This window comes from Chlamydotis macqueenii, chromosome 9, assembly GCF_036417535.1.
Source record: "Chlamydotis macqueenii isolate bChlMac1 chromosome 9, bChlMac1.mat, whole genome shotgun sequence".
NCBI classification, from domain to species: Eukaryota; Metazoa; Chordata; class Aves; order Otidiformes; family Otididae; genus Chlamydotis; species Chlamydotis macqueenii.
In genome coordinates, this window is record NC_141564.1 from 17,663,426 (window position 1) to 17,687,591 (window position 24,166).

General features: G+C 53.3%; 1 protein-coding gene across 13 annotated transcripts in view; it reads left to right on the plus strand.

Moving 5' to 3' along the window:
• Positions 1 to 1,495: 1,495 nt before the first annotated feature.
• Positions 1,496 to 24,166, plus strand: part of DVL3 (dishevelled segment polarity protein 3) — a 32,984-nt gene continuing 10,313 nt past the window's right edge. For 12 of the 13 annotated variants that reach the window (XM_086754623.1, XM_086754622.1, XM_086754624.1 and 9 more), the window contains exons 1-2: positions 1,496 to 1,685; positions 21,750 to 21,819. In XM_086754623.1, coding sequence (XP_086610749.1) covers positions 1,519 to 1,685; positions 21,750 to 21,819 — 237 coding nt within the window. In that variant the 5' untranslated portion in view covers positions 1,496 to 1,518. The other variant, XM_086754635.1, reaches the window with a different exon arrangement.

A 24,166-nucleotide genomic window follows, 5' to 3' on the forward strand; every position in this document is an offset into this window, starting at 1 on the left:
GGTGTTCCCCAAGCTCCGTCCACCCCAGTTTTGCTCTCAGCCACAGCTCCGGGAAACTGCTGATGGAGACGGTTCCTCGGCGCCTCTTTGGTGCCAGCGAGGTGTTCAGAGGGGAAACTGGCCAACCTGAGGCTGCTGCGGCACAGAGGCAAGTCCTAGGGGCTGGGGTCACAGTGCTGATGACTGTAGGTGAGGTGCGATGGAGTCCAGGGAGAGAGAGGATGGGGAGAAAACCACGGAGCCAAGGGGTTTTTGAGCTGCTATGTGCACAGCTGAAGAGGCTGTGGTACGGGGAAAGGAGGGTGTTTATGAAGAGCAGAGGAGGGAGTCTGCTTGGTGAGGAATAGAGGCAGGGGAACGTGAACGGACCCTGCAGTGTCCAGTGCCTGAGTATCAAGGATGGTTGTTCAGTGGTGACAAGGGCTTTGGAGGGAAGCCACAGCCCGAGGGGAACTGTGCTCCTCTTGTGCAGCAGAGTCCCTGGGTGGAGTGGTCATCAGAGATGGAGTATGGGGCATTTGAAGGGGTCTGGACACGGGAGGACAGGGCAGAGCGGGATGTGCCCCATGCTGTAAGCCGTACTTGCAGGGCATGCAGTTGTACAGGGAGCACGAGGAAGGGCGGGAGGTGTGTGAAAAAGGACCAGGGCTGCAGAGATGGAAGGGGAGGTCTGGGGTGCGTACATGGGAAGCGATGGAGGTTGTGGGATGTAGGAGCACACGTGGCACAGGAATGACTGTGTGTGAGGCAGCGCTGGCGGGTGTAAGGGGGGATGAAAGCCGAACGGGCCTGGGGAGCCCGAGAGGGGTACAGCTGGGAGTCCCAGCTGGGATTGGGAATGTGGGAGCATGGGGAGTACCAGGCTGCGCACAGGGTACGTGGATGTAAAGCAGAAATCCAACCCCATCCACAGGCGTGGGGCTGTGCGTGGCCAGGGAGGCGATGAGGGGTGCAGCCCCGCGGGGGGAGCACAGGGGCAGCGGTGGGGGTCGGTTCCAGCTGGGGGTCTCGTATCAGTGCGGGGTCTGGCTTTGGGGGCAGGGTGCGGGCCCGGGCAGTGGAAGGGGTCTGGGCCGAGGAGGTGCCGGACCGTGCCCCTCACGGGGTGCCCGCCGAGCCCCGGCCCATCCCGCGGTACCGGCTCCGGGTACAGGCCCGCTCCAAGCTCGTTTCGCCGCGCGGTCCCTGCGGGGCGCCGGTTCCGGTTCCGGCGGAGCCGGGGCGGCGGGCGGGCGGGCGATCGGGCGGGGGAGGAGCCGGCGGAGCCCGAGCTTGCGCTCTGGAGCCGGGCGGCGCTGGGACCCGGAGAACAAGGGGCGCGGGGGGACCGGGCGCGGGCGGAGGCCGCAGCCGGGCCGGGGCGCGGGCAGGGGCCGGGCCGGGCCAGGCGGGGGCCGAGGCCGAGGCCGAGGCCGAGGCAGCGGCCGGGGGTCGCGGGCCGCGCCGGGCCGGGGGCGGCGGAGGAGGAGGCGGAGAGGCGGCGGAGGAGGCGGAGGCCTGCGGCCGGGCAGGGGCGCCATGGCGGCGGCCGAGACGAAGATCATTTACCACCTGGACGAGCAGGAGACGCCGTACCTGGTGAAGCTGCCGATCCCGGCCGAGCGCGTCACCCTCGGCGACTTCAAGGGCCTCCTCAACCGCCCCAACTACAAGTTCTACTTCAAGTCCATGGACGACGACTTCGGGTGAGCCCGGCCCGCCGACTGCCGTGGGGGGGTGGTCCCCCGTGTCCCTACGGGGGGGAGCGGGGGCTCCGTGAGCCTCCCCGGGGAGCTGTGGGGGAGCGCGGGCTGGCTGGGCCTGGCTGGGGACACCCGCCCCGCACGCTGCTGGGGGCCGGGGCTGCCTCCCCCCCAGCCATCCCCGCCCGGGAGGGTCCCCCCGGTGCGGCGGGGCTGGGACCCCCGGGGGTGGGGTGATGCCGTGCGGGACAGCCGGCCCGATGTGGGGAGGGACACACACGTCCGTCCTCCGCCCCCATCGCCTTGCCTTGGAGGGGGCGGGGATGGTGCCCCCTTTGTGCTCTGTCTGGGGGAGAAACCCGTGTGTGCACCCCCGGTTACCTCACCTGGGGGGGCTGGTGGTACCCCCCAGGCACCTTTCCCTGGCTGCATCTCCATGCTCCCCCTGTTAGCCCTGGAGGAAGCTGCCCCCTGCTAATTCCGCTGTGGGGCAGCTGCTGGTACTCTCCGTGCACCCTCTCTAGGGCGGCACCCCTGTGTCTGCCAGAGGCACCTCGGAGGAGACCCTTGTCCCATCTGAGGGTCACCCCCTCCCCGTGCTGACGATGTTTGGGCAGCACCTTGCCTGAGAGGGTATCTCCCAGTGCAGCCCCCACCTTGGGGGGGTCTATAGGGGTGGCATCCCCCCTGTGTATCCTACTCGGGATTGTCATTCCACATCTAAAGGGCCTGAGCATCTCCCACTGTGCCTGCCCGGGAAGGATGCCCCTTGTTCCCTCTGCTGAGAGGGTGCGGAGGCAGTACCCTCTCCGATAGCCCTTCCCAGGGAGTGGATCTGGGGATATTTTCGTTCCCCTGCCATCCATTTTGGGGAGGGCCATCCATTTTGGCAGCTTTGTCCTCCACATCTCATTTTTTGGAAAAACAAGTAAAAGGGACCAGCTTTCTCCTCCCCAGCCCCAATGGAGAAGGAGTGAGAGCTCTCCATGTGGTGCCCGCTTCTGAGCAAGGGATGTGTACAAGACCTACTGTACCCGTGTACATGTTCCACCTTCAACATAGATGTTCCATGCTCGATCTCTGGGATGGGTCTGTATGGAAGAAGAGTGCAGCCTTGCCTCACATCCCGTCTCCTGCGGGGCATCTTTTTTCCAGCACTGATATTTTCATCGCTACTTTTGTGATACCCTTTGGTTCCTTCCATCATGTGGGGCTGTTTGGAGGTGAGGAGGTACCTTCTGTCCCCTGTTTGGATGGTTGTACTGACTAATCTTCTGGGGAGCCCCTGCTGTCTCCTACCTGCGTAAAGTCCATGACTGGGGAGCAAGTAGTGTGTGAAGCCAACTTTCTATAAGACCCTTTGTCGCCACTCTGTTTTGTCCAGTGTCTTCCTACATTTGACTTTCCTCTAGCCTTTTTGAGGACCTCCATTTCCATCCTGCTAACATACCTTCTCTTGGCTTCCACAATGGATGACCCTTTACCTTTCCTAGCACTTTAGTATTTGAAAGAGTAGCATGATCGTCCTTCCTCTGGATTTTTTTTCCCCCTCTCAAGATTTAGTGTTTACGGTAGGTCTTGTGTGTGGAGGCTGGGACTGCAAAAAGCTTTCAGTTTTGTAGTCTTCGTAGTGTCTTCTTACTGCGCCAAATACCTCCCTAGGCTGTGATCTTGGCTCGTACCCTACGTTGAACAGGGCTGGGCCTGTTTGGGGCTTGGATGGAGATCGGTGTGGCTGCCTCAGCAGGGGGTGCTCTCCCCTCTGCAGCCAAATTATCCCAGTGCCCAGGTTCCCGTTAGCTTGGGAGGTGCCAGCTTTCAGATGAGGCTTGAAATTTGGAGTCGCTCCTTTGACCACAGTCTGGGACGCTTTGCCTCCCTAAATTCCTCCTGACCCAGTGGAGAGCTTGAGTGCTCAGAAGCTTCCCCGTTCTCTTCAGGCAAATAGAAATCTCCAGCCCTCATTTTCCATAAACTTCATCAGCAATATCAGTTGTCTGTGGATTGTTTCCTGTCCCTCAGCTGTTGAGTAGTGTTGGGTGCTACGAAACAGCTGCCTCTCTTCGTCTCGGAGGGGACCGTGTTCATTGGTGGGAGAAGCGAATTCTCCGTGCTTGCTGTTTGTAAACAAATGCTTTGAGATCCTTTGAAATGTTGTTCTTGAAGTGAATTCAAACTTGTCTTGAATGAAACATTGCCATGTGGGTGGGAGAGTGTCTGCGTAACTATAAACAAAGTTTAGTAATAAATAGCAGCGTCTCGCGTTGGGAAGAGGGGTCTGGTGGCAGCAAAGTTCTGTGCTGCGCCTTTTCATCCTCTGTTTCTTTAAGGCTCCACTAAAGGAGGCAGCTGGTAGATCAGTGAAACTCAACGATAAAGCAGCATAGGGAATTGTTGTGGATGCTAGCAGGGAAAGGAGAACATCGCTCCGGAAGACACAGCGAGTTTAGTTGCATCAGAAATGCATGGGATGAGATTTTTGTTGGGACCAGTTCAGCTAATCCTTCTGGGAAGAGTGAACCTCTCTGGAAGGGAAGGTGCAGCTGAGAGGGGTCGGAGGCTGCGTGTGGGCAGCTTGTTTCTTGGCGAAATACTACATGATGAGTTGCGCAGTTGGAGCAGCACGTAGGGAGGCCTTGTGTGGAACAGAGGGGAGAAAGCCTCTCGTGGTGCCTCCATGGATGCCTCATCAGGAAGGCTGTCTTTGCTCCTTTCCAGAGAGCTGAAAAATGCACTGGTGGTTGGCTGGAGCATGGAGGGGAGCAGCCAGAATGGTCCAGCTGCAGCCTTGTCTCTGAGAAGCCCTGGAGCCCCAGGCACCTCTCAAAATAGAATTATAGAATCGCTTAGGTTGGAAAAAACCTTTAAGCTCATTGAGTCCCACCAAAATATTCTGTGATCAATGGTAACGTGTCCAGGAGAGAGCAAGCCGTTGGTCCACAGGGAGAGACAGGGGCACAAGGACAGGAGGCATCTCAGCTGCTTGACTGGAAATGCATGGGCAATTAGTGAAATCCAGGAGGATATTAACGATGGCTGCGTTCAGAAGCTGTGTGCCAAGGAAGGACGTTGCCCTCTCACTTGTGTCCCCCTCTCGGGCCTTTCCCTCAAGATACCCTCTGCCCCGCATGGGGGATGGCCTGGCTTGTGCTGACAGTTTCTGGGCTGGGCTGGTTTTGTCAGTCGGGCAGTGTCCAGAAGTAGTGGCCAGGGTAAAGCCCTGTCGGGACGAGCTATTAACAGCGGATGGCCTTATGGGAACTGATCAATGAGGAGACCTGCAGATCTGATGGCTCGTGCTTTTTGTCAGCGATTTGGACCTTTTGCAGGATCCCTGTGGCATAAGACAAAGTTCTCCTCTCATCTCTTGCTGGGAATGGAAGCATCTCACCTTCCAGGGTCAGCTGGAGCAAGACATGGTCCAACATTTCCTCTCACCTCTGTTGCCCAGGCTGAATCTGTTTCTCCATCTTCCTCCTCTTTCCAGGCTGTGGATCTCCAGCCGGCATTCCCTTCAGCTCACCCCATCCCCAAGGCAGTATTACAGCCGCAGTCTTGGTGTGTGGGATTTTTCATTCTTTTGTTTATCTTCTTAATATTTGTTTGCTCTGAGAATCAGGGCGGTGATGGAGCAGCTTCAGTGTTTATATCTCCTTGGAAATGTGAACTGAGGCTCCCCTGGGTGGCTGTGGAGTTGTCAGACTATGCCAGCAGCTAATCTTAGTCCAAGCACTCAGCCTCAAATTGAGAAGACCCCAGAATGATGTCACCTCTAGATGAGAAGGAGAAATGATATTTCATGCACCTGATCCTGGGGAGAGGAGCCGTGAACAGCAGGAAGGCTGCAGGATTTTGTTGCCTGGTCTACCCAGTGTGTAGCGGGCTACAGCCACATATAGGGAATCCAGCCTGAGCCCAGCGGTGCGGAGCAGTGACGCAGGGTGCAGGTATTTGTGCCCTTGTTGGCTTTGTGTGTTGCTCGTGCTGGAACTGGAGGCATGGAGGAACTAAGCAGCCTGATGCTGGAAGTATGAGAGCGCATAGATGTGGGATGCACTTCTTGGCCGAGAGATACTTTGTGTGGACGTGCCTTGCTGTGAAGCGTGGAGTTACCCTTAGCCTGCTAACCTTGCCCGCACTGGAAGAGGAGGGTTTGTTTTTTTTTTCTACAAATTGAGTCTTTTATTCAACATTTTACAGGTAAGATCTGTGTGCTGGTCAGCAGGCAAGAGCCTTAGGTCGGTGCAGTGCTATGACCGCTTTGTGAGATCCACGTTCTCCATCAAGCCACCCGCAGGTTTTTAATGGCATTTTGAAGACTTTTGAATTTCTGCCTTTTTTTATTCCTAATCTGTAAAATGGAAATTCTAACAGTGCTCCTGTGCCTTGTCTTGTCCACTTGACACTGTAAGCTTCTTGGGCAAACATTCGTATGGATCTTAGTGTGACAGAGCTCTCAGTTCTGTAGAGGTGCTGCAAGAACAGTACTGTAAATTTTCCTGGGGACCTGCGTAGTTGAGAAGGGAACAACCGTGCTGATGATCTGCGGTAGCTTGCAGTTTGCTGAGACGTGGGCTTCACTGATGTGTAAAGTGTTGCCTCCTGCCTGAGTCCATGGTGAGAATCGTACCTGTCTCTTGGGCAGCGTGGATCTTCTCGCCAGGCAGGTTGTGTGCATGTTTGGCCCAGCTGAACTACAGGTTTGGCTTTTTATCTGGCCAGGTGACTGGTACAACTCTGAGGATATTCTTATGTAAATTGAAATATAGTTTCTTTTGGCTTATTTTTTGCTTGTAATTGATGCTGCTCATTCTCTGTCAATCAAAAGGTGTTCCCACAGGGGCATGTTAAAGTTTAAATTAAGCTTTTCAAAGTAGATTCAGTTAAATCAGTGCAATTTGTGGGTCCAGGTAAACCCTTAGAACCTGGCCTGAAGTTCCATCTCGTCTTTCTGTAGATTCTAAAGTGCCTGGAAGTTTGCATTTCTTCTGTGTGTGGAGAAAGTACTTGGGTGATAATTTTGCTTATCTCCGCTTCACTCGGCCACCTCTCCTCTTCCAGGCTGGAGAGCAGAAAGGCCCGCTTCTCCTGCAAGGCGACCATCCCTCCCTTCCCATGTCACCTTCTTGTTCTGCTTTGCCAGGAGGACACCAGCAGTTCGAGGTACAGTGGTGGGATGGAGCTGCTCCTTCCACCGCTGCTGGTTTCTCCCTCTTGCAGGTCTCGATTCCAGTTTTAACTTCAGGGTTGTGGTGAGTGATTCCTAGGTCTCAACTGTCAAGTGAAAATTGGTATCCACCTAATCACTAGCCTGGTATCTAATCCAGACCTGCTTAATTATCACCTGCTCTCCAAAGCTGGGTCTGAGGCAGTGATTAGGGCAACACTCTGGAGGCAGAACAAAGCGGGCGCTGCTGGAATTCCCAGTGCAGGGGTCAGATGCCGTTGGTATTTGGCGACCTCATCTCCTGCACATGTGCATGGGGAAACGCGTTGACGCTCACTGAAAGGTTGAGTGATTTATTTTTATTGCAGGGTCTTTTTGAAATTGATGCCAGCAGTGACTGTCCTTGTGGCTGGAAGTGTTTGGAGCCAGGAAAGGGATCCTAAACTTAATAAGCAGTGTCAGTCCCTAAGCAGTGGTGAGCCGCTGGCATAGTGCCCCTGCCTTTCCTGCCAGCTCTTTGTAGAGTGAGTTGTTTTATTTTGATTTTTGGAACTTCATTTTTAAAATTTTGAATTGGAAACTCTGCTCTCTGCAGAAGACCATTGCCTGTCCCGTGCCTCTGGTGGGGAATGTTTCCACGTCAGCATGGATTTCATGGAGGGAGAGGCTGGCAAGAGGTCTGTGAGCAAAACTGCGTGTGACTCCTTGCATGCTCATGTCCTTTGTGATGCTTCTGTCCAAGTGAGAGCACTGGCCTGCCTGTGAGGTTGCCTGTCGCTTTTTCTTCTTGCCAGTCCCTGTGCTTTCCGTGCGGAGGGCAGCGCTTAGCCGTGTGAGAGGACACAGCACCCCGTCTCTTGTGCTCCCTGCTCCAGAGGATGCGTGATTCCCTGCCTGCTCATGTGAGATGTGCTGCTGTGGTTAGGTTGGGTCCACCGGGGTTATTTTTTGGACGTTTTGCATATAGGTTACTGCAGCCTGTGCCTCTGTCTCCCGGGCTGCTGAGGATTTGGCGGAGAGCTGCTAACCACTGTCTGTGCTTGTGGTGGGAAGTTCCTGTAATGCTGCCTGTGCTGGGGGGTGGCCCATCGACACTGTAGCTGATCCTGGCTGTAAGTGCTGCTGGAGGCTGTTTCCAAGTGTCATGGCAGCGGTTGTGGGGGGCTGCAGCAGTGCCAGGGCTGGGGTGCAGATGGAGAGAGTTAGTTGATGGTATTTGCTGCTTCCCTGGGTTGTATTGTCTGCGCCTGGCAGCGTGTGTCCTGCCGTTCAGACCCAGCTATTACTGACTCCGTAGGTGTCCGGCTTTGTCTGTTGTGGTTGGAGCTGTGCTCTGAAGGCCACATTGGATGGCAGTCATAGCCTGGTTTCTTTGCCCAGGGGTGATGTTCAGAAAGCCAAGTTAGCCAAATTGGGCTGCAGACCAATTTCCCTAAGGCCTTGTCTGTACTATGCAAACAATGAGGCTTTACAACAGCTATTGAACTTTTTGCAGCTAGAGCTGGTCAGGATTTTTTTTTTGACTGAATGTATTTTCTCCCAAAATATGGTGTTATGTTGAAGCCAGCATTTTTCTTGGAGAGATATTGTTTTCAATGATGTGTTTAATGGGAGTGTTTCTTAATTTTGAGCCTGTCTTGTCATCTCTGAAAAAAAGAGAAAGAAAGGTCAAGAAACCTTTGCCCGTCCATGAGAACGCAGCTGCTTTGATGCAGTTCCGTGTTTTGAAATAATTTGGAGGACTCTGGTCCTCCAAATTCCTGCACAGAGCAAAAGCCTACCTCGGTATCTCAGAAATTGCCGTGAAGTAAAGCTGTGTGCCATAAGTGTCTGTGGTGCAGCTGTGCTCCAGTGTGGCTCAGTCTCTGAGGTCAAGGCCAAACACCGTTAAAAACAGCCCATACACCACCATAATCTGGGTTGTGGCCTTAGCGCTGCTTGTTGTTATGGGATGGTATTGGGCCCACTGTTCAGCCTTCTGGTTCCTGCTGGAATACAACTTTTGAGTGTTGCGTCTAGAACTTGGCTGTTCCCAAACCCTGGGCCCACAGACCAGGTGCTGGATCTTCTGGGTGGCAGTGTAAGAAGTGATGTTCCTTCCTACGCAGCTGTGGTGAGAGCAGGACAGGTACCTGGAGAGGCAACGGTTGGTATTGGACTCTGAGAAGGAAGGTGCTGGCTTGTAGGGACAGAGGAAGGTGGCCCATGAGCCCAAGGCCCTTGTGCTCAGGGCGCTGAGCCTTTGAGTAAGTCCCTCTTCTCCAGCATGATCCCACTCCCCATCACCTGTGATTTCCCCATGTATTTTCCCAGCAGGAAGAGGCGTCTGGGTTTGCAGCCTGATGGCCTGAACCCTTGAAGGTGGGGGCAGTTACCACCACCGTGCATTTGGGGCTGCTCGGGAAAGAAGGGCGCTGTGAGTATAAGTAAAGAAAATCTGGTTTCCCCCACAGCTTTTCTGCTGCACAGATGTGTTTGGCTTCGGTCCTCTCTCATGGTGGGCATCAGGCCCTCCATCTAGACTTGAAGGCTGTGTATGTAGAGGTGTAGGGAGCATAGTTAAAATTCCTCAAGTCCTTTTTGAGCTCATGGTACTTAAAGTGGTGGGAAGCCTCTTGCATGTCTGCGCGGCAGTTGCTGAACTGTTCTGAGGGTATCTGCTGTAATGAAGTGCTACTCCTCCACCCTTGACTGCATCCAAATAGATAGAACAATGTTGTGGTTTAGGATATTTGATCTGTGTAAAAGCCCATGAAGGAGAGCTGGGCTTGCAGAACACAGCTGAGGCTGTGCCTGCAGGAAATTGCCTTCATATTGTCGCACCAGCTTTGCATCGTGCTGCACATCTGATGAGGCAGCAGTCAGGGCTGTGTGTTTTTGGTGTTTCCGATTGATTTCCTCCTCTCTCCAGCCCTTGTTTGTTATTTGGAGCCTGCCCTTCTGACCCGTGCTGGATGGATGGTGGTTTTCCAGAAGGGGGATGTGGCACCACATGGCTGTGTCACTGTTTGTCCCGGTGGTGCCGGCTTGTTAGGCAGCAGCTGGCAAGTTAAGTAAAACTTAATCCTCCCGGAGGCTGCCATTGGAAATTTTTTGACCAAATCCTTTTGTGAAGGCTTTCTGGAAGGCATTGAAGTAAGGTACAAATCTGGGAATTAGTCTAATCTCTGTGACTTTGTCTGCTTTGTCCATGTGCTTATCTGTGTAATGCCATGGTGGCCTTAGGAGAGCATGTGAGCTCTTGGGCCGTGAATTTCACTGTCTCCAAGGTCTGTGTTAGCTTTGCAGTGCCAAAGTATTAGTATCTCCCTGAGCCCCTTCTCTAAAGCTCTGTTTCACGTCTGTTTCCATCCCTGTGTTGTTACTGCTGTAGCACGAATATTGAGGCTGTCCAGGAATGGGCTGGAATTCTCAGGGGGCTTTGTCAGGCAGAGATGTCTGGTGCTGACCTTCCTGTGCTGTGTAATCCTGTATCGCAGTGCAGGGTTGGGAATGTTGTGGTTGTTGTATCAGTTATTTATTAAAAAGCTGTGCCAGAGGCATTGTTTTTCCAGTCACAGCTAGCTATTGAAGGCAACAGAAGCAGCATTTGGGTACCCTGCTCCCCTAAGTCCTCTGTATTGGTAATCCCCTCACGGGGGTGTCTGTTAGTGTATCGTGTTGGCTAAAATTTGCGATCTTGAGAGAACTGGAGGAAAAGGAGATGCAGTGAGTGGTGACTGAATCCTTGCAGTGGGAGTCCCTCCTTCTGGTCCTGGCTGAAGACGTGAGCTGAAGGGGGAAGGCTTTCTCGCGTGACTTGAAGCAGAGATCCATTTCTGGGAGAGCTGGCACCAGCCCCTGTGTGGGAAGGTCTTTCCTCTGCTGGTTTTTGACCTGCCCCTAGGGTTTGGAGAGGAATTTATTTGCTACGTGGCCCCTGTGATCGCTGGCAGCTGTCTCTGTGATATGCTGGGAATTCAGGGTCTGGATAAGAAAGGCTGTGGGCTCTTCCTTGTTTCCTGATGGCTGGCAGCTCCTGCCACGTACAGGCTGGTTGTGAGGACATAGGGTCTGCCAGAGGGGTCTGTGTTTTGGGAGCTCTGGCTGTGTGCGGATTATGGTGCTAGCACATCAGCCTGCCCCAGCGCTGAGCTTTGACTTTTTCCCTCAGCGTTGCACTGACCTGCTTGAGATTCATGGTCCTTTTGTGCCTCGGTATCTGTGAGCAACTAGGTTGTCCCCTGTACCCACACTGTGCCGTGCGGCCGTTGTTGACAACCAGAGCAGTGTCAGAAGTGCGGTGGCAGACCTGGCGTTGTTGCCAGATGCAATCAGCAGAGCAGGGGCAGGGAGAAGGCTGCTGATGGCTGGGCTGGCCCCAGGGCGCAGCAGCTTCTCAAATCGAAGCTTTTTTCAGAAGCTGTGGTGGATATGCAAACTCCATACTTCTCTTTGCATACGGCTAACGAGCTGTCCCAGTTAATTCAGCCCTGCCTAGCTCAACCAGTATTTTAGTGCTGTTCACAGAGAGACTTGCCTGTGGGCCCCAGCTGAGGCTGTGCTGTACTGGAAGCCCGTATAGGGCCTTAATGGAGGAAGTCTTTCCATTGCTCTGTGTTCATTTGAATTTTTTCTTACTGGCTTTTGTAGCTCTGAGAAGGGTGGATTTTCATGGATCTCGCTGCACAGCTGAGTCCCTTACGGCAGACCTCCCAGTTGTCTTAGACCTGGAAGATGCATCTTTAGGTCCTGAACGGGCTCCTATGACATAGATTTTCCTTCCAAATGTTTTGTTTCAAGTAGGGCCAAAAGGTGGGTTAGGTTTGGGAAAATTCTTAAGATTATTCCCTGCCCAGGCATTCTGGAAGAGGCAGAGGAGTTTCAGGGTGGCAACATCTGCTTCAGCTTAGGGTACGCTCTGTCTGGGTTCCCTTGGGGCAGCTCCGAGTTAATGCAGAGGTCTGTAACGTATATACAGGGTGTACATGTTGACTCTGGTGTGTCTGAGCTGGGTCAGACTCACACAGCATGTGTCTGTGCTTCTGAATTGCCCACACAGAAACATGGGAACCTATTGCAGCAGTCTTTTGTGATATGCTGAAACTGCCAGTATGGGACGCTTCTGGTGCCTTCATGTGGCATCATTACCTTTGGTGCAGCTGGTGTCTGTGCTCTGGTAGGAAGTCGCATGGCACGTGTGCTCTCCCGTGCAGTGAGGTGCGGACTGTGTCTCGCCACGTTATCTGAAGGGTCCAGGTGAGCTCCTGGTCAGCCAACACGTGGTGCTGGTACTAAGTGTTTGTGGTGACTTTACGTGTGACTGAAGGAGAGATGCTCCATGGGATTTTGATACCCGGATCACAGATAGTTAGGAAGCTCAAAATCAGGGTCATCTTCTAACTTATCAGCAGATCCATAGACACAGGAGATGGCCCTTTTGCAGTAATAATGTGCGATGAGTCTTTCTGGGCTGGTGCTGGGAGTTGTTAATGTGTACAGTGACCAATTCAACACAGTTACCGAGCTCATGGGATATTTGCAGACTGCAGACAAGTTCTGCTGCCTTCGACTGCACTTCTCCATCCTTGAAGGAGCTGGGTGTTGGCAGTGGTGGCTTTGAGACCCTCCACAAGAGGAACGCTTCATGTCTTGTGTGATGGTGACTTCTGAGGATCACTGACTGTTATCCAGCCTTTGGTGCAGTTGTCAGAGATGGCAAGGGGGAAGGTTTTGCGTGGAATGCGGCAGGGTCAGGCCCAGGAGTTAAAACAGCAGCTCTGAGTTGGACTTGGCCCTGCAGAGGTGGGGTGTGTTGCTGTAGTGATCCAAAGCACCGTCCTCCTCTAAACTGTGGGAACCTTCCCCTCTTGTTAAAAAGGCTGCTGATCCCTGGTGTAGAGGTGAGTCCCCGCAGGATCTGGACTGAGTTCTGTACATGGCACCTCTTGCAGACTATGGGCTAATGCCAGTCGTCGCTCATAGCAGGCTGCAGAAACAGAAAAGCCTGACTGCTTGCAGAAAATACTTTCCTTCCAGATTGAGACCTGCACCCTGTTTCAGTAGATCTCTGACACTCCTTTGGGGAAGTCCTAGGCAGATATTTGTCTCCTGACTGCCTGGAGATTGGTTTGTCCAGTGGAACATCTGTCAGGTGCTTGGAAGAGTCCCATGGACCAAGGTTTTAATGAAGGAAGAAAAAAGAAGTGAATATTTTCATTGCTGGGAGTAAATCAGCAGCAGGGTGGAGACAGCTTGCATTTTTCCTGCTTCTTGGCTAATCAGATTCCTTTCAATTTACAGTAATTGATTGGCTCCTGCTTTATTACTCTCATCCGCTTTCTGGACATCTAGTTGAGTGAGTTGTGTGCCAGCACATGCTTGGTGTCGTTAGGACTGGAGCGTCTTTCTTGTCTCTTTCTTCCAGCAGTTGAACAGTATCTGCTTGTTTGCTGGGTGCTGGCTGGAAGGCAGGCTTGGCTGAGCTGGTAAGGGATGCTTGGTAGGAGATCGCTCTCTGTATTGTTCAAGGGCTCAGCCCTGCAGCTTGGAAAGAGTTTGGTAAAGATGACTGGTATGAGCTGAAATAAATGGAGTATATAAAAGGCTACTAAAATGCGCTCTATTTGCTGTCTCTCTGTACAGGGGATTTCTTGTACCGTCCCCTTGCTGACGCCATCAAAAGCAGGAGACTAGGTGAAACAGCTAGCCTTCCTCTACCTTAGATTGGTTTTGCCTACTAGTAGACCTGTGCAGGAGCTGATAGTTTAAACCATTGGTTTTCTCCATGTTCTTCCTGGCTGGCCGACAATATTCTGAGAGTAAAGTGAGTATTTCAGGTTGTGCCAAAAATTATCCAGGGCCCAAAGGTGAGGAAGAAAAAGCACATGCATCCCTGTCCTAGTGATGGTCAGAAATGGTTCTTGTGAGGGTTCAGACATCTCATGCCATCTACTGCCTCCTGCATTTTAAGACCAGAGGGATGTAGTATCAGTGTTTGCCCTTTTTTCAGAGTGCTGTAATAGCCTGGGATTGGGGAAAAAATTATTTCTTTGCCACCATGCAGCTGTTGTGGCTCTGAAAGGCTCTTCTTTGCGTGAGTCCTTCTCATTGTCTTTGGAAGATGTTTTGTGGTGAAACTTAGTTTTGGGCTTTATTAACTCCTTGTTGGTTTTATAGGGGTTCTCTGTATGTCTCACAGACCCAGTTAGCAGAGATGTTGCTGGTGCAGCCCAGCTGAATGCAAAGAGTAGGTGCAGTCATCTAGAGCCTGGTATCCTCCAAGGCCCCTTCCCACAGGATAGTAGGTTGGCCTGGTTTCTTTGGGAGACTCCTGCAAAGTTGTTTGTGCCAGGGGAGAGTAATGTGAGCTGGTCAGTGTCTTGAGGGCAGGACACGTGTGGAGGCTGCTTTGGAGATCTCCTGGTGGAGATCTCTCATTAAATACAAATTAATTGTTAACATGGTGAGGGAGGCAAACATCACTCCTCCTCCCCACAGACGTCTGCCTTGGTCTGTGCCTTACCAAACCTGCTCTGAAGGTCAGCAGAAAGGTGCTCCGAGAGCAGAGGGCTGCCCAGCAGAAAGGTGCTCTGAGAGCAGAGGGCTGGTGCTGGGCAGGGCTGCTGTGCTGGCGGCCCGGGACAAGGGGGTGCTGGCGAGCAGACTGCTCTGTGGCAGCTCCCTGCTTCTCCAGGTGTGGAAGTCCAAGCTTTCAGACTTTGTTTCCCACCCTCCCCCTCTTCCCGTTTCCCCCCTCTTCTCCTCTCCCTGCTCTCCCGCTGAGTTGATGCTTTTCCAGGAATGAGCTGTACTGCTGGCCCAGCACATTCCACAGCAGCAGCGCTTTCTTGGCAGGAGCCTCGCCTGCTGTTAAGAGAGAGCAGGACTGACTTGGCGTCCCTCAGCTGAGGGCCAGAAAAGGCAGGCCTGGTCCTACCTTCCTCACGGCGCATGCAGAGCCTTCACGGACATCATGCCACTCTCCCACGCCTGTTGCGTATGTGCTAACGTCCCCCCAGCAGTCCTTGGAGCCCTTTACAGCTCCTCGCTGTCACCTTAACAGGCGTGAAGCCCCTGGACATTGCAAGGAGCCTGTTGCTTTTCTAGCCATCCTAGAGATGGGTGGGTGACTTCTGTGGAGGACTGCAAGGAATTCCCTGTGGGGCTCAGAAACCTCTTCCATGAGCTTCTTGTCAAGGTGGTGTTGTGCCCTTTGTGTTTTACTACGTACAATAGATGAGTAAACCCTTGTCCCACCTCTCTGCACAGTCCCTTTCTCTTTGTTGGCAGAAGCTGCTGTGTTGTGGGCTCCTTCCACCATCTATACCCAGGCAGAGCTAAGTGTCACAGCAGACTAAGCCTTCTCCAGTTTGCTTGCCATCTCTCAACTATATATCTGAATCATAGCAACTGCATCAGGGTTTTACTCTGTCTCATACGCATGTCTCCATTTGGCTGGGGCCTCTTTGGGCCTATTTCCTACCCCACCTTTTATCCAAGGCCAGCTTTTGGTCAGTGCCATGTCTATGGATGTCTCTGTTCCCTGAAGGTCATTTCTGCAGACATTTAACCTCAAATCTTTCTTCCTCACAATGAGTCCTTGCTCTTGTATCCATGTGCTGAGCTGTGCAAGCTCTTAAAGTTGTTGAGGAGCTGAAACTGAGCTACCAGGGTGAAGATCGTGGCTGGACTTCTACTGGGAGTTCCCGTCTGTCCTGATTTCCAATTCAAAGAGACAGAAAGTGTCACTGAACCTTTCGGGGGCCTGGAGAATGCCTCCTTTGGTGGCGTCTCTGAATATCCTTCCGGGGGCTGGAAGCATCGCTTGGGCAGGGCGAGATTAATTAGAGTGGAAGTGCCTCCTGCAGTCCCAGTGCAACTTCCTTCTCCTGGTCGAGGATGGGCCTGTTGGGCTTGTTTGCAGAGCAGTGCTGCAGCCAGATGGTCACTCCGGAGATCGAGGTGGGAGGGTTGGCCAGCGCTCTTGGGCTCACTTCGAAATCAAAGTCTGTAGCTTTGCTTTGATAAGTGCTGCTCCTGGGCAGGGCTGTGAGGTCAGGCGGCTTGTTCCTAAATGCCATTCCTTTTCCAGCCTCTGGGCAGGAGAACAGGAGGTCTGTCCTCTGTCATCTCCCACCTAGTGATGCCTGAGCACAGGTCCAGCTGGAGCCAAGCGTCTCCCGGACAGGGGGGCTGTGGTTGTCCTGGTGTGTGTCTAATGGAGTGATTGCAAACGTGTTGATGGGGAGTTCTTGTGGAAAACAATCACCATCTTAGATGTTTGTTCAGCCCCTACCTGAGCGACCGTGGAGGGGGAAAGCACAGCAATCTGTGGGGTGCATGGGGAGACTGTGGGGCAGCAGTGGTGAACACGGTTGAGGGAGGCTGTAGAGATTACAGTCTGAAAATGAAAGAGGTGTTCCTGTGCTTTCACTCCTGGACACAATGTCCCTGCTCCTGAGGAGTACCAGCTTGAAATGGGGTGACCCACTTCCCCAGAAATCTGTGTAAAGCTCCCTTGATTTGTTAGGAGAGCGGAGGTGAGCTCTCCTGCTCGAATGCAGAGCTGTGTTATTATTGTGTTAGCAGGACAGCTGGCTTGTGCTTCTTGACTCTTAAAAAAGTCTCTAGGTAAAGTAAGTGGTGCAGGGACAGACAGGAGGACAGCAGCTCCTCTGGGGAGGAGAGGTGGGTCTGACAGAGCTGAACCACCCACAAATCTGTGTTTCCCTTTTTACCCTGTGCTACTACAGCAGAGAGGAGCTGTGAAGAATTCCCTGTCTGGCAGCTCGGGGGGGAAGTTAAATGAAAGAGTCATGATGTCTGTTTATACTTGGAGAGCCCTTCTCACCTCAGTGTGGTGTGCAATTTGTACTCTGTGTACTTCTCCTCCTCGCACAGGAGGTAAAAGTACAGTGAGGAAGACCCGAAGAATGCCCTGGCTTACGGAGACAGACAACTGAAATCCTCTAATCCCGTTTGATGTGTGCTGTTTGCCTGCAAAGCCCAAGGTCTCACTGGTATACGTGTGTAGCCCTTGGGGGGATTACGTCCCCACGGGACGCACACATATCGCGTCTGGGCTTAGTTTAACAGGCGATTATTTCCCATCCAGAACCCCAGCTCTGTCGGAGACTTGCCCTGTCCAATTTTCTCTTCTGGTGAAATAACTGCAGAGCTCGTCCCTGTGGCCCCACATTTGATCTCGCAGAAGGGAGGAGGATTTTGCTCTAAAGCTAGGAGATGGATAGTAACACGCAAAGGTGTTTCCTCTTGCTGTGCATCCTTATTAATCCGTACAGTCCTTTGGAGACAAGACATCCCTGCCCTAAGGGGTGTGTACTACAGGTCTTGAAAATGAGATCACATTTCTGGTGTGTAAATCCCTGCAGCTTGTGCTATTGGGTAGAAACGTCTCCTGATGTTTTTTTGTTTGTTTTTCTTTCTTTTTTTTTTTTTCTGTGGTTCTGCCGGCTGTAGGAGATGGGGGCTGTTAAGGTCAGAGGAGTGACCTACCTAATCTGTGCACTTTTTGGGGACTGTAATAGAAGATTAAGTTTAGCGCTGAATTTCTAGGCTTTGCAGTGTTGGAAAAAAATGCTGCTGTTCTGTGAAGGTCTTTCCTCTCAATACTTGAACTAAGTGAAGGAAAAGATCTTACTTTTTGTTTGGTTTTCTTTCATCTGCTCTACTAGCTTTACATCTTTTTGGTGTGAAACTGTCACTGCTCAACTGTCTTCTCAATCTGTGCAGCCCCCCCTAACAATAATCCTTTTCACCCTAGCCATCGAGCTAACGTGTTTGAGGGCTCCCCTTCCCTCACCTCCCTTCTTGCTACTGGACCCCCCCCCCCCCCAACTCCAGATTCAGCTTTTCTGACCGCCACTGTGTCCGTTCCTTCTTTCCAAGTATCCTCCCCATGGCGAGCCCTTAGATGAGTTGGGGGATGGACTGCCAGAGATGAGCAGTGATTGCTGCTGAGCTGCAGCCTGCATCCACCTCTGAGGTTCAAACCCTCCTGACGGAGCCTTTGTCTTGCATTTCTTCTTTCCCTGGGCTGGCCTTGCTCCATCCAAGTTCTTCGCTGGGACCCCGCTGTGGTTAGTGGATCCCGCTCAGGAGAGCCCAGAGCTGGCTGAAGCTAGAAACTCCCTTGTATCCGCAGCCTCGCCCGGGCTGGAGGCCACCGAGGGGAAACCGGGAGACTGGGAACGCAGCTGGTAACGGCTGCGCAGCCCGGGGTCTCTGACACGGTGCAGCCGTCTCCGAGGCTTGGGTTTTATGGCCTCCTTTCTCTCCTGTGAACACACTTTTTTTCCCCCCGCTTTCCCTTCATTTCTAGGACGTGACTCTGTGATATAAAATACCCTCTAATTTCCTGAGCCAGGCTGGGGTTCCCTGGAGAAGGCAGTGTCTGCCTGCCTGTCCCTCGCCCACCTCTGCGTCCTTGTTCCAGGCTGCTGGCTGCTCCCGCTAGCAGGGAGCGGGAGGGAAGCTGGGAGCGTGGCATCTTCCCAGGCTGCGGGGTGAGGGTCTGCTGGCTCTTCCGGAGAAGCCGGTGGGAGGGTAGGGATGGAGCAAGGGCTGGAGCTGGGTTTCCTCAGCTTCCCTGGTGCCGGGGCTGCCCCTTCCCCTCCCCCAGCTGCATGGGAGCAGATGTGCTGCTTGTGTCAGCGCTGGCAGCTCCCTCTGCACACCCGAGCCCTCCTCCTCCTCCTCCCCCCTCCCCGGCTTGGCCCCGTGTCGCTGGGGATGGGGGTTGAATCATCCGCCCACTCGGCCTGCCTCCCCTGTAACCCTCCCTCCCTCTTTCCTCCCTCCTTCCTCCCTCCCGCAGGTCTCTTTGTTGGAAAATTCAAGGCAGATGAGTGCCGGGGAGCCGTGGGCCTGCGGGCCAGGCGATGAGCCTGCAGCTTGGCCGCAGCACATCCATCGGCCCCAGGGATGGGACGGGGGCCCAGGAGCGCCTGGTCTGGTGGGCAGTTCTCCGCACACTGAGCAGTGGTGCTGGACCCACGCTTGCCTGGGCCAGGTTCGGGCTGCCTCTCTGTAGCAGAGGGGTTTCCCTGGCCACTGTTCTCAGCCATGTTGTCCCCAGCCCCTAGCAGGGAAAATCTGAAACCCAACTGCCCTGCTGGACGGTAAACTAAAAGCAGTCCCTCTGAAATCAGCCTTGGTCAGATGTTTTCCCTGGGCTGCGGTGGCTCCTGCCAAAAGGAAAGGCTTTTAGAAAACTAAGAGAGCCTGAACTCCTGGGTCTGCTCTTTTGGGACTGCTGGATTCAGACCCCATCAGCTGGGGGCTCTTCTCAGCACATCCACAGGACGGGACAGTTTCCATCTCATGGCTGCCTCCGCATGCAACTGTGGAGGAGAAACGTGGCACCGTGCACAGCTCCCCCAGAGGCTGCTCAGTTGGTGGCTTCTGACGTGAACCTGTGGTCTTGTTAGTGTGAGAAGTGTGACTTGAAGAGAGTGGTGAGAGGTGGGGGGAGAAAGGCTACAGCTCAGGGCTGAGGCTGGAGAGGAATGCAGGGCACGAATAGCTGGGACAGCGCGAGGGGTGACGGACGTGAGCAAGGCTGCGGAGATATTCCTGCTCGGCACATGCCTGACTCCAGCACTATCAGTTTTTACTGATATATAATCCCTTGTGCTCTGGCATCTGGGTGATAAATAATGATAAATAATGTAGTGGCTGGGGGAGGAGGGAGAAAACTGCTCTGGTGTGGAGCTGACCCCTGGGACGTCTGGGGTAGTAGGAGCGATGAGGGACCAGCCCTCAGGACGGAGGGAGCTTGTTCTCCATCCGGCATTGCAGTTGAGGGCAGGCGGAGGGTCCTGGGGGTTGGTTTTCTCTGTCGCCACCGAAAGTGGAATAGTTCATCTGTGATTAGCAGTTGGTCACCTTGACCCTGCGAACGTATCGCCCTGTCCCTTCACCCACAGGCAGAGAGCTCTGTGTCCCTGAGCAGGCAGCATGCAGCACGGAGAATTGGCTCTGCCTGAAGTTCTCTCTAGGAATTGGATGGAGTCCAGGCTGCTGGCGACAGTATGAATGGATGCTAGCGCAGCCAGGCCAGGGTGCGTGTGTGCGTGCGCTTGGAAGTGAGGAGACCGCAACTTGCCTGCGTTGGAAAGGGTTGACGTGGGCACTAAAGGCAACAGGCCATGGGGAGGCTGCCTGTGTTTGACACTTGTCTTTGGGCAGAGGCTGGCATGGGGCGTGCTGAAGAAGCATTAAGCCAGCAGGGTTTTAATCCATCCTCATTGCTCCTTTCCTGCTTTTTCCTGCTTCTCCATCTGTGCGAGAAGAATTAACACACATCCTGGGAGTGGATTAGACTGCTCAAACCGTGACCTTCTCATCTGTGCCTTCTAGGGTTGGGTAGCATCTGTCCAGTCTCATTGCTGGCTGTCCAGTTTGGGCAGGGATCGTGACTGCCAGCTGCCGGCAAAGACGTGGCAACGTGCTGCCTTTCACCCCATGGGACAGCTCTTTGCTGCGCCTGCGCGACACCGGAGCAACCAGCGCGGCTGGCAGGGTGGAGCGAGCCTGCTCCCCGGGTTTTAGTTTTCCAGCACTGTTCATCTGCCTTTTGCTGATGCCTTATGAGTGTTGGCGAGCCTTGCCGTCCTATTTTTGGTGACGACTTGGGCAGCTGTTGACGCACCAGGGAGCACAGCCTGGAGCCCAGAGTACCTGTTTCTGCGCGCCCCGGTGTGCTGCCTCTCGATGGCAGTGCCTGGGCTACATGGCGGTCTGGGGCAATGGGTCACAGCTCCGCATCCCACGCTTGCATCCTCTTCAATTCTCCGTGAGTCGGGGACTGGCCTGGGGACCCTTCAGAGCTGTTGACAGGATCCCACCTCTGTGTACTCCGTTTTAGTTACTTATAAATTACTTCTTTTTAATCCATAATTTGCCTTCGTTTCACATTTGTTCTTTTGTTCTTTTTTCTGTTGGACTCTTTTTCCACCAAACATAACTTATTCACTATTTGGTTACTACATTTTTTTTTTAAGCGCAGTATGTGTCAAGCTACCTTAGATATAGTTTGGAAGGGGAAATTAATATCCCGAACTACTTGTAAGATGTCTTTGTATTAAATAAGAGTTGTCACTGAGTATAAAAGAAAATGAGCTTCTTAAAACCTGTTTTGCATTAAATTTCATTTATCAAAGATTATATTAATCGAACTGACAAGTTGTTTTGATTGCAGACTTGCTCTGGAAAAAGTATTTAGATGCCTGCTGATATTTAAAACAGACGAAGTTTCCTTTCCAAAGAAAACTGATGTTTTTACTGATGGGGGGGGGGGGGGAGTATCAGTGCTCCTTCCACTGTGAAGACTGATAATAACGTAGCTGTTTGTGTAATGCAGGAACATGACATTGCGGCACAACTGTAAAGCTTGAAGTGATGTTGAAATATTATGTACGTAATTAAAAAGCGACAGTAACATTTGGGAGGCAGCACGTTTAATATACTTCACTTTCATCTGTTAGAAATCTCTGGCATAGGTTGTGATTCTTTCAGATCATTATAAAGAGGTTTAAATTATGTATTTCTTTAGAAATAAGCGAACTGGTGGATTTCTTTAGAAATAAGCAAACTAGTGGAAATATGCATTTGATTTTTTTGGAAGGGGGCTGATTAAAATGTGAATCGGGGGATAAAACAGCTGGATGCACATGGGAGAGTGTGTTTCTGCCCTTGTCTTTTCCTCTCCAGGCTGCCAGTCGTTGTTGTGGGCATAGGGACCTGTGGCCTGGCAGCAGGAGGGAGCTGCTGGTCCTCTCCCTGCCCCATCTTGGGCCTCGGCTGCCTGTTGTTGGGTGCAAACACCCCCTTGGAAAAGTCTCCTTTTCCTCTGAAGTCCTGGACCCAGCTCTGACTGCCTCCTCTCCCCTCTGCAGGGTGGTGAAAGAAGAAATCTCCGATGACAATGCCAAGCTTCCCTGCTTCAATGGCCGAGTGGTGTCGTGGGTAAGCAAGCCCTTTGCTTCATTGTCTGGGTGCCTGTTTCTGCCCTCTCTGAAAACCACCCTTTGGTTGCGGAGTGCCAAGTAAGGCACGGGATCCGCTCCTTACTGTTGAAGTGCTGACTGCTAACAAAACTGATGAACTGGATTACCACGCTCCAGTCCCTCAGCTGGAGAGGGGACTGCATGGTGCTGGATCCCCTGTGCCAGGGAAGATTTGGGATTTCTCTGTGGAGAGCTTGTGGTCACCGATACCTGGCAGAGGTGACGGTCCCAGCCTGTCTGCAGCGTAACCCGTGTGCCCTTACGGCAGGGTCAGCTTTCCAAGGAAAGTCCCGCTCCGGTGACTGGTGCAAAGGGCTTAAGTGACTTTAGTGCTGGTGAAGCGGACTGGATTTGACTGCCCTGAAGACTAAAGGTACTGCCTGGGCAGCTAAAGGACAAGCTTCTCCCTCCGTGCCACGCCATGCACATGCTCTGTCCCCTGCCTGCATGCCTCCCTCTGCCCCCGAGGGGACTCTGTTTTCTGGGGGAGGGGGGAGGGCATTCAGTCCCCATAGCCCCTGATCCCTTTTTTCCCCTCTGCTGAGCTGCAGTTTGGGCTGATGAGGGTGTGTGGATCTATGCCAGGAGCAGAACCAAGACCCAGGTGCCTTTTTCCAGAGGCCACCAGCTAGCCCCTAACCAGTGGGGATATCTCAGCAAATCAGGCTAGGTTGGACCTAATGCTGCTTCTATTCCTGCCAGACTGGGTCCCGCTGGGCTGCTGGCCAGGGGAGCAGTGCTCCGGGTGGGGTCCTGCCTGTGCCCCGCACCAAGGCAAGAGGGTGCCCTGGGTTCTCACACAAAGAGTCAGTGGCCAGACGTCCACTGTTCTCCCTCTAGCGGCTAGCCAGCCCCTTCCCAAAACAGCCTGTCCAGCTGCCGATCACCATCCCTGCTGCTACTGCATCTGCCCCAAGACATCTCCCCACCCCTCCCTTTCCAGCTGCCTTTTGTTTTCACCTGCTCTATGGGGAGTCCCAGAGTCTCTGAACCCTTTCTGTTCTCTACCTGGCGTGCTTTTCCTTGCAGAACACACATCCGCACAGCCGCAGGCTTTCCTTGTAGGGGCTCGCTGGTTGCTCAGCATGAGTGGCATGAATCCAGTGCAGCTCCATCTGATCTGACCAGGGCTCCACACTGCTGCACTGGTGTGCTGGCTCCTCACGGGGAACTTGTCCCCGGAGTTAGCACCACTCCCGGCTCTTGCGCACAAAGGGTGACAGCAGTGTCTGAGACCTTTATGCACATCTGGTGATCCCTTTTTCTATCTCTGGTGAGAGTCTCATTGTCCATGGGTGGTTTGGGGGCTGGGCGGGGAGCACTTGCTTTGCTGCTTCTGCCAGACAGACTGGGATGAGGCTATTTTAGGAACTTGGTACTAATTTTAGCTAGAGGGAAAGATGGGGGCTTGGATCCAAGTGAGTATTTCCTGATAGTGCAAGAGGCAGGAAAAGTGCAGGGTGATTATCAAAACCTTTCCTGGAGGAAATCCCAGCCCCAGGAGTGTTGGAGGAAGGCAGCATCAGTCCCCCTGCTCAGGAACACCCCCCTCTCTTCTCCTCCTCACTGCTGTTTGACAGCTGCCTGTGGCTAGTTCCTTCTGTCCAGATCTCTTTGCCTGGTCTTACCTTGAGATCTTCAAGCATAGAGTGTGGTATGACTTTTCCCTAGGCGATGCTGGCCACTTCCAGCATCTCTTCTCCCCTGTGCTCCTGGACAGTGGCTGCCAGAGCAGGGATGTGTCCTGGGAAGAGAAGTCAGTGCGAAGGTGCCGGGAGCAGAGCCAGGCCTGTGCCTGGGGCTTGCTGGAGGCGGGGAAGCTGAGCCAAGTGTGAGACCAGAGTTTGCAAGAGCAGGAGCCGTTGGGCTTGTCCTGGGGCTTGTGGGACGGGCTCTGCAGCTTTTGGCACCCCAGGGTGCTCTCTGCCCTGTCTGCTGCCTTGGCTGTGGCTTTCTTAGGGCTGCTCTGTCTTCCTTGCCAGGGCTGCATCCCTTGCTCTGTTCCCAGTTCCCCCTTGGCAGCAGACCCCTCTCCCTCTGTCCTAATGATGATCTGTGGGGTCCATCCCCTCCTTTATCATGGTTTCCCCAGTTCTCCAAGGTGGGCAAGGCACAGCTTTGTGTTTCATCAGTGATGCTGGGAAGTGCTCAGGACCTTTGTAAATGGATTATGCCTCCAGCACCTGGGTTGGCATCTGTTCCTGCCTCCATGTTGCCCATGTGGTCCCCTCAGCAGCAGGCAGCAGAGTCGCCTCTGCATTTACACCTGGCGTTACAGTTTGGGCAGCAGCTGTCAGCTCACATGG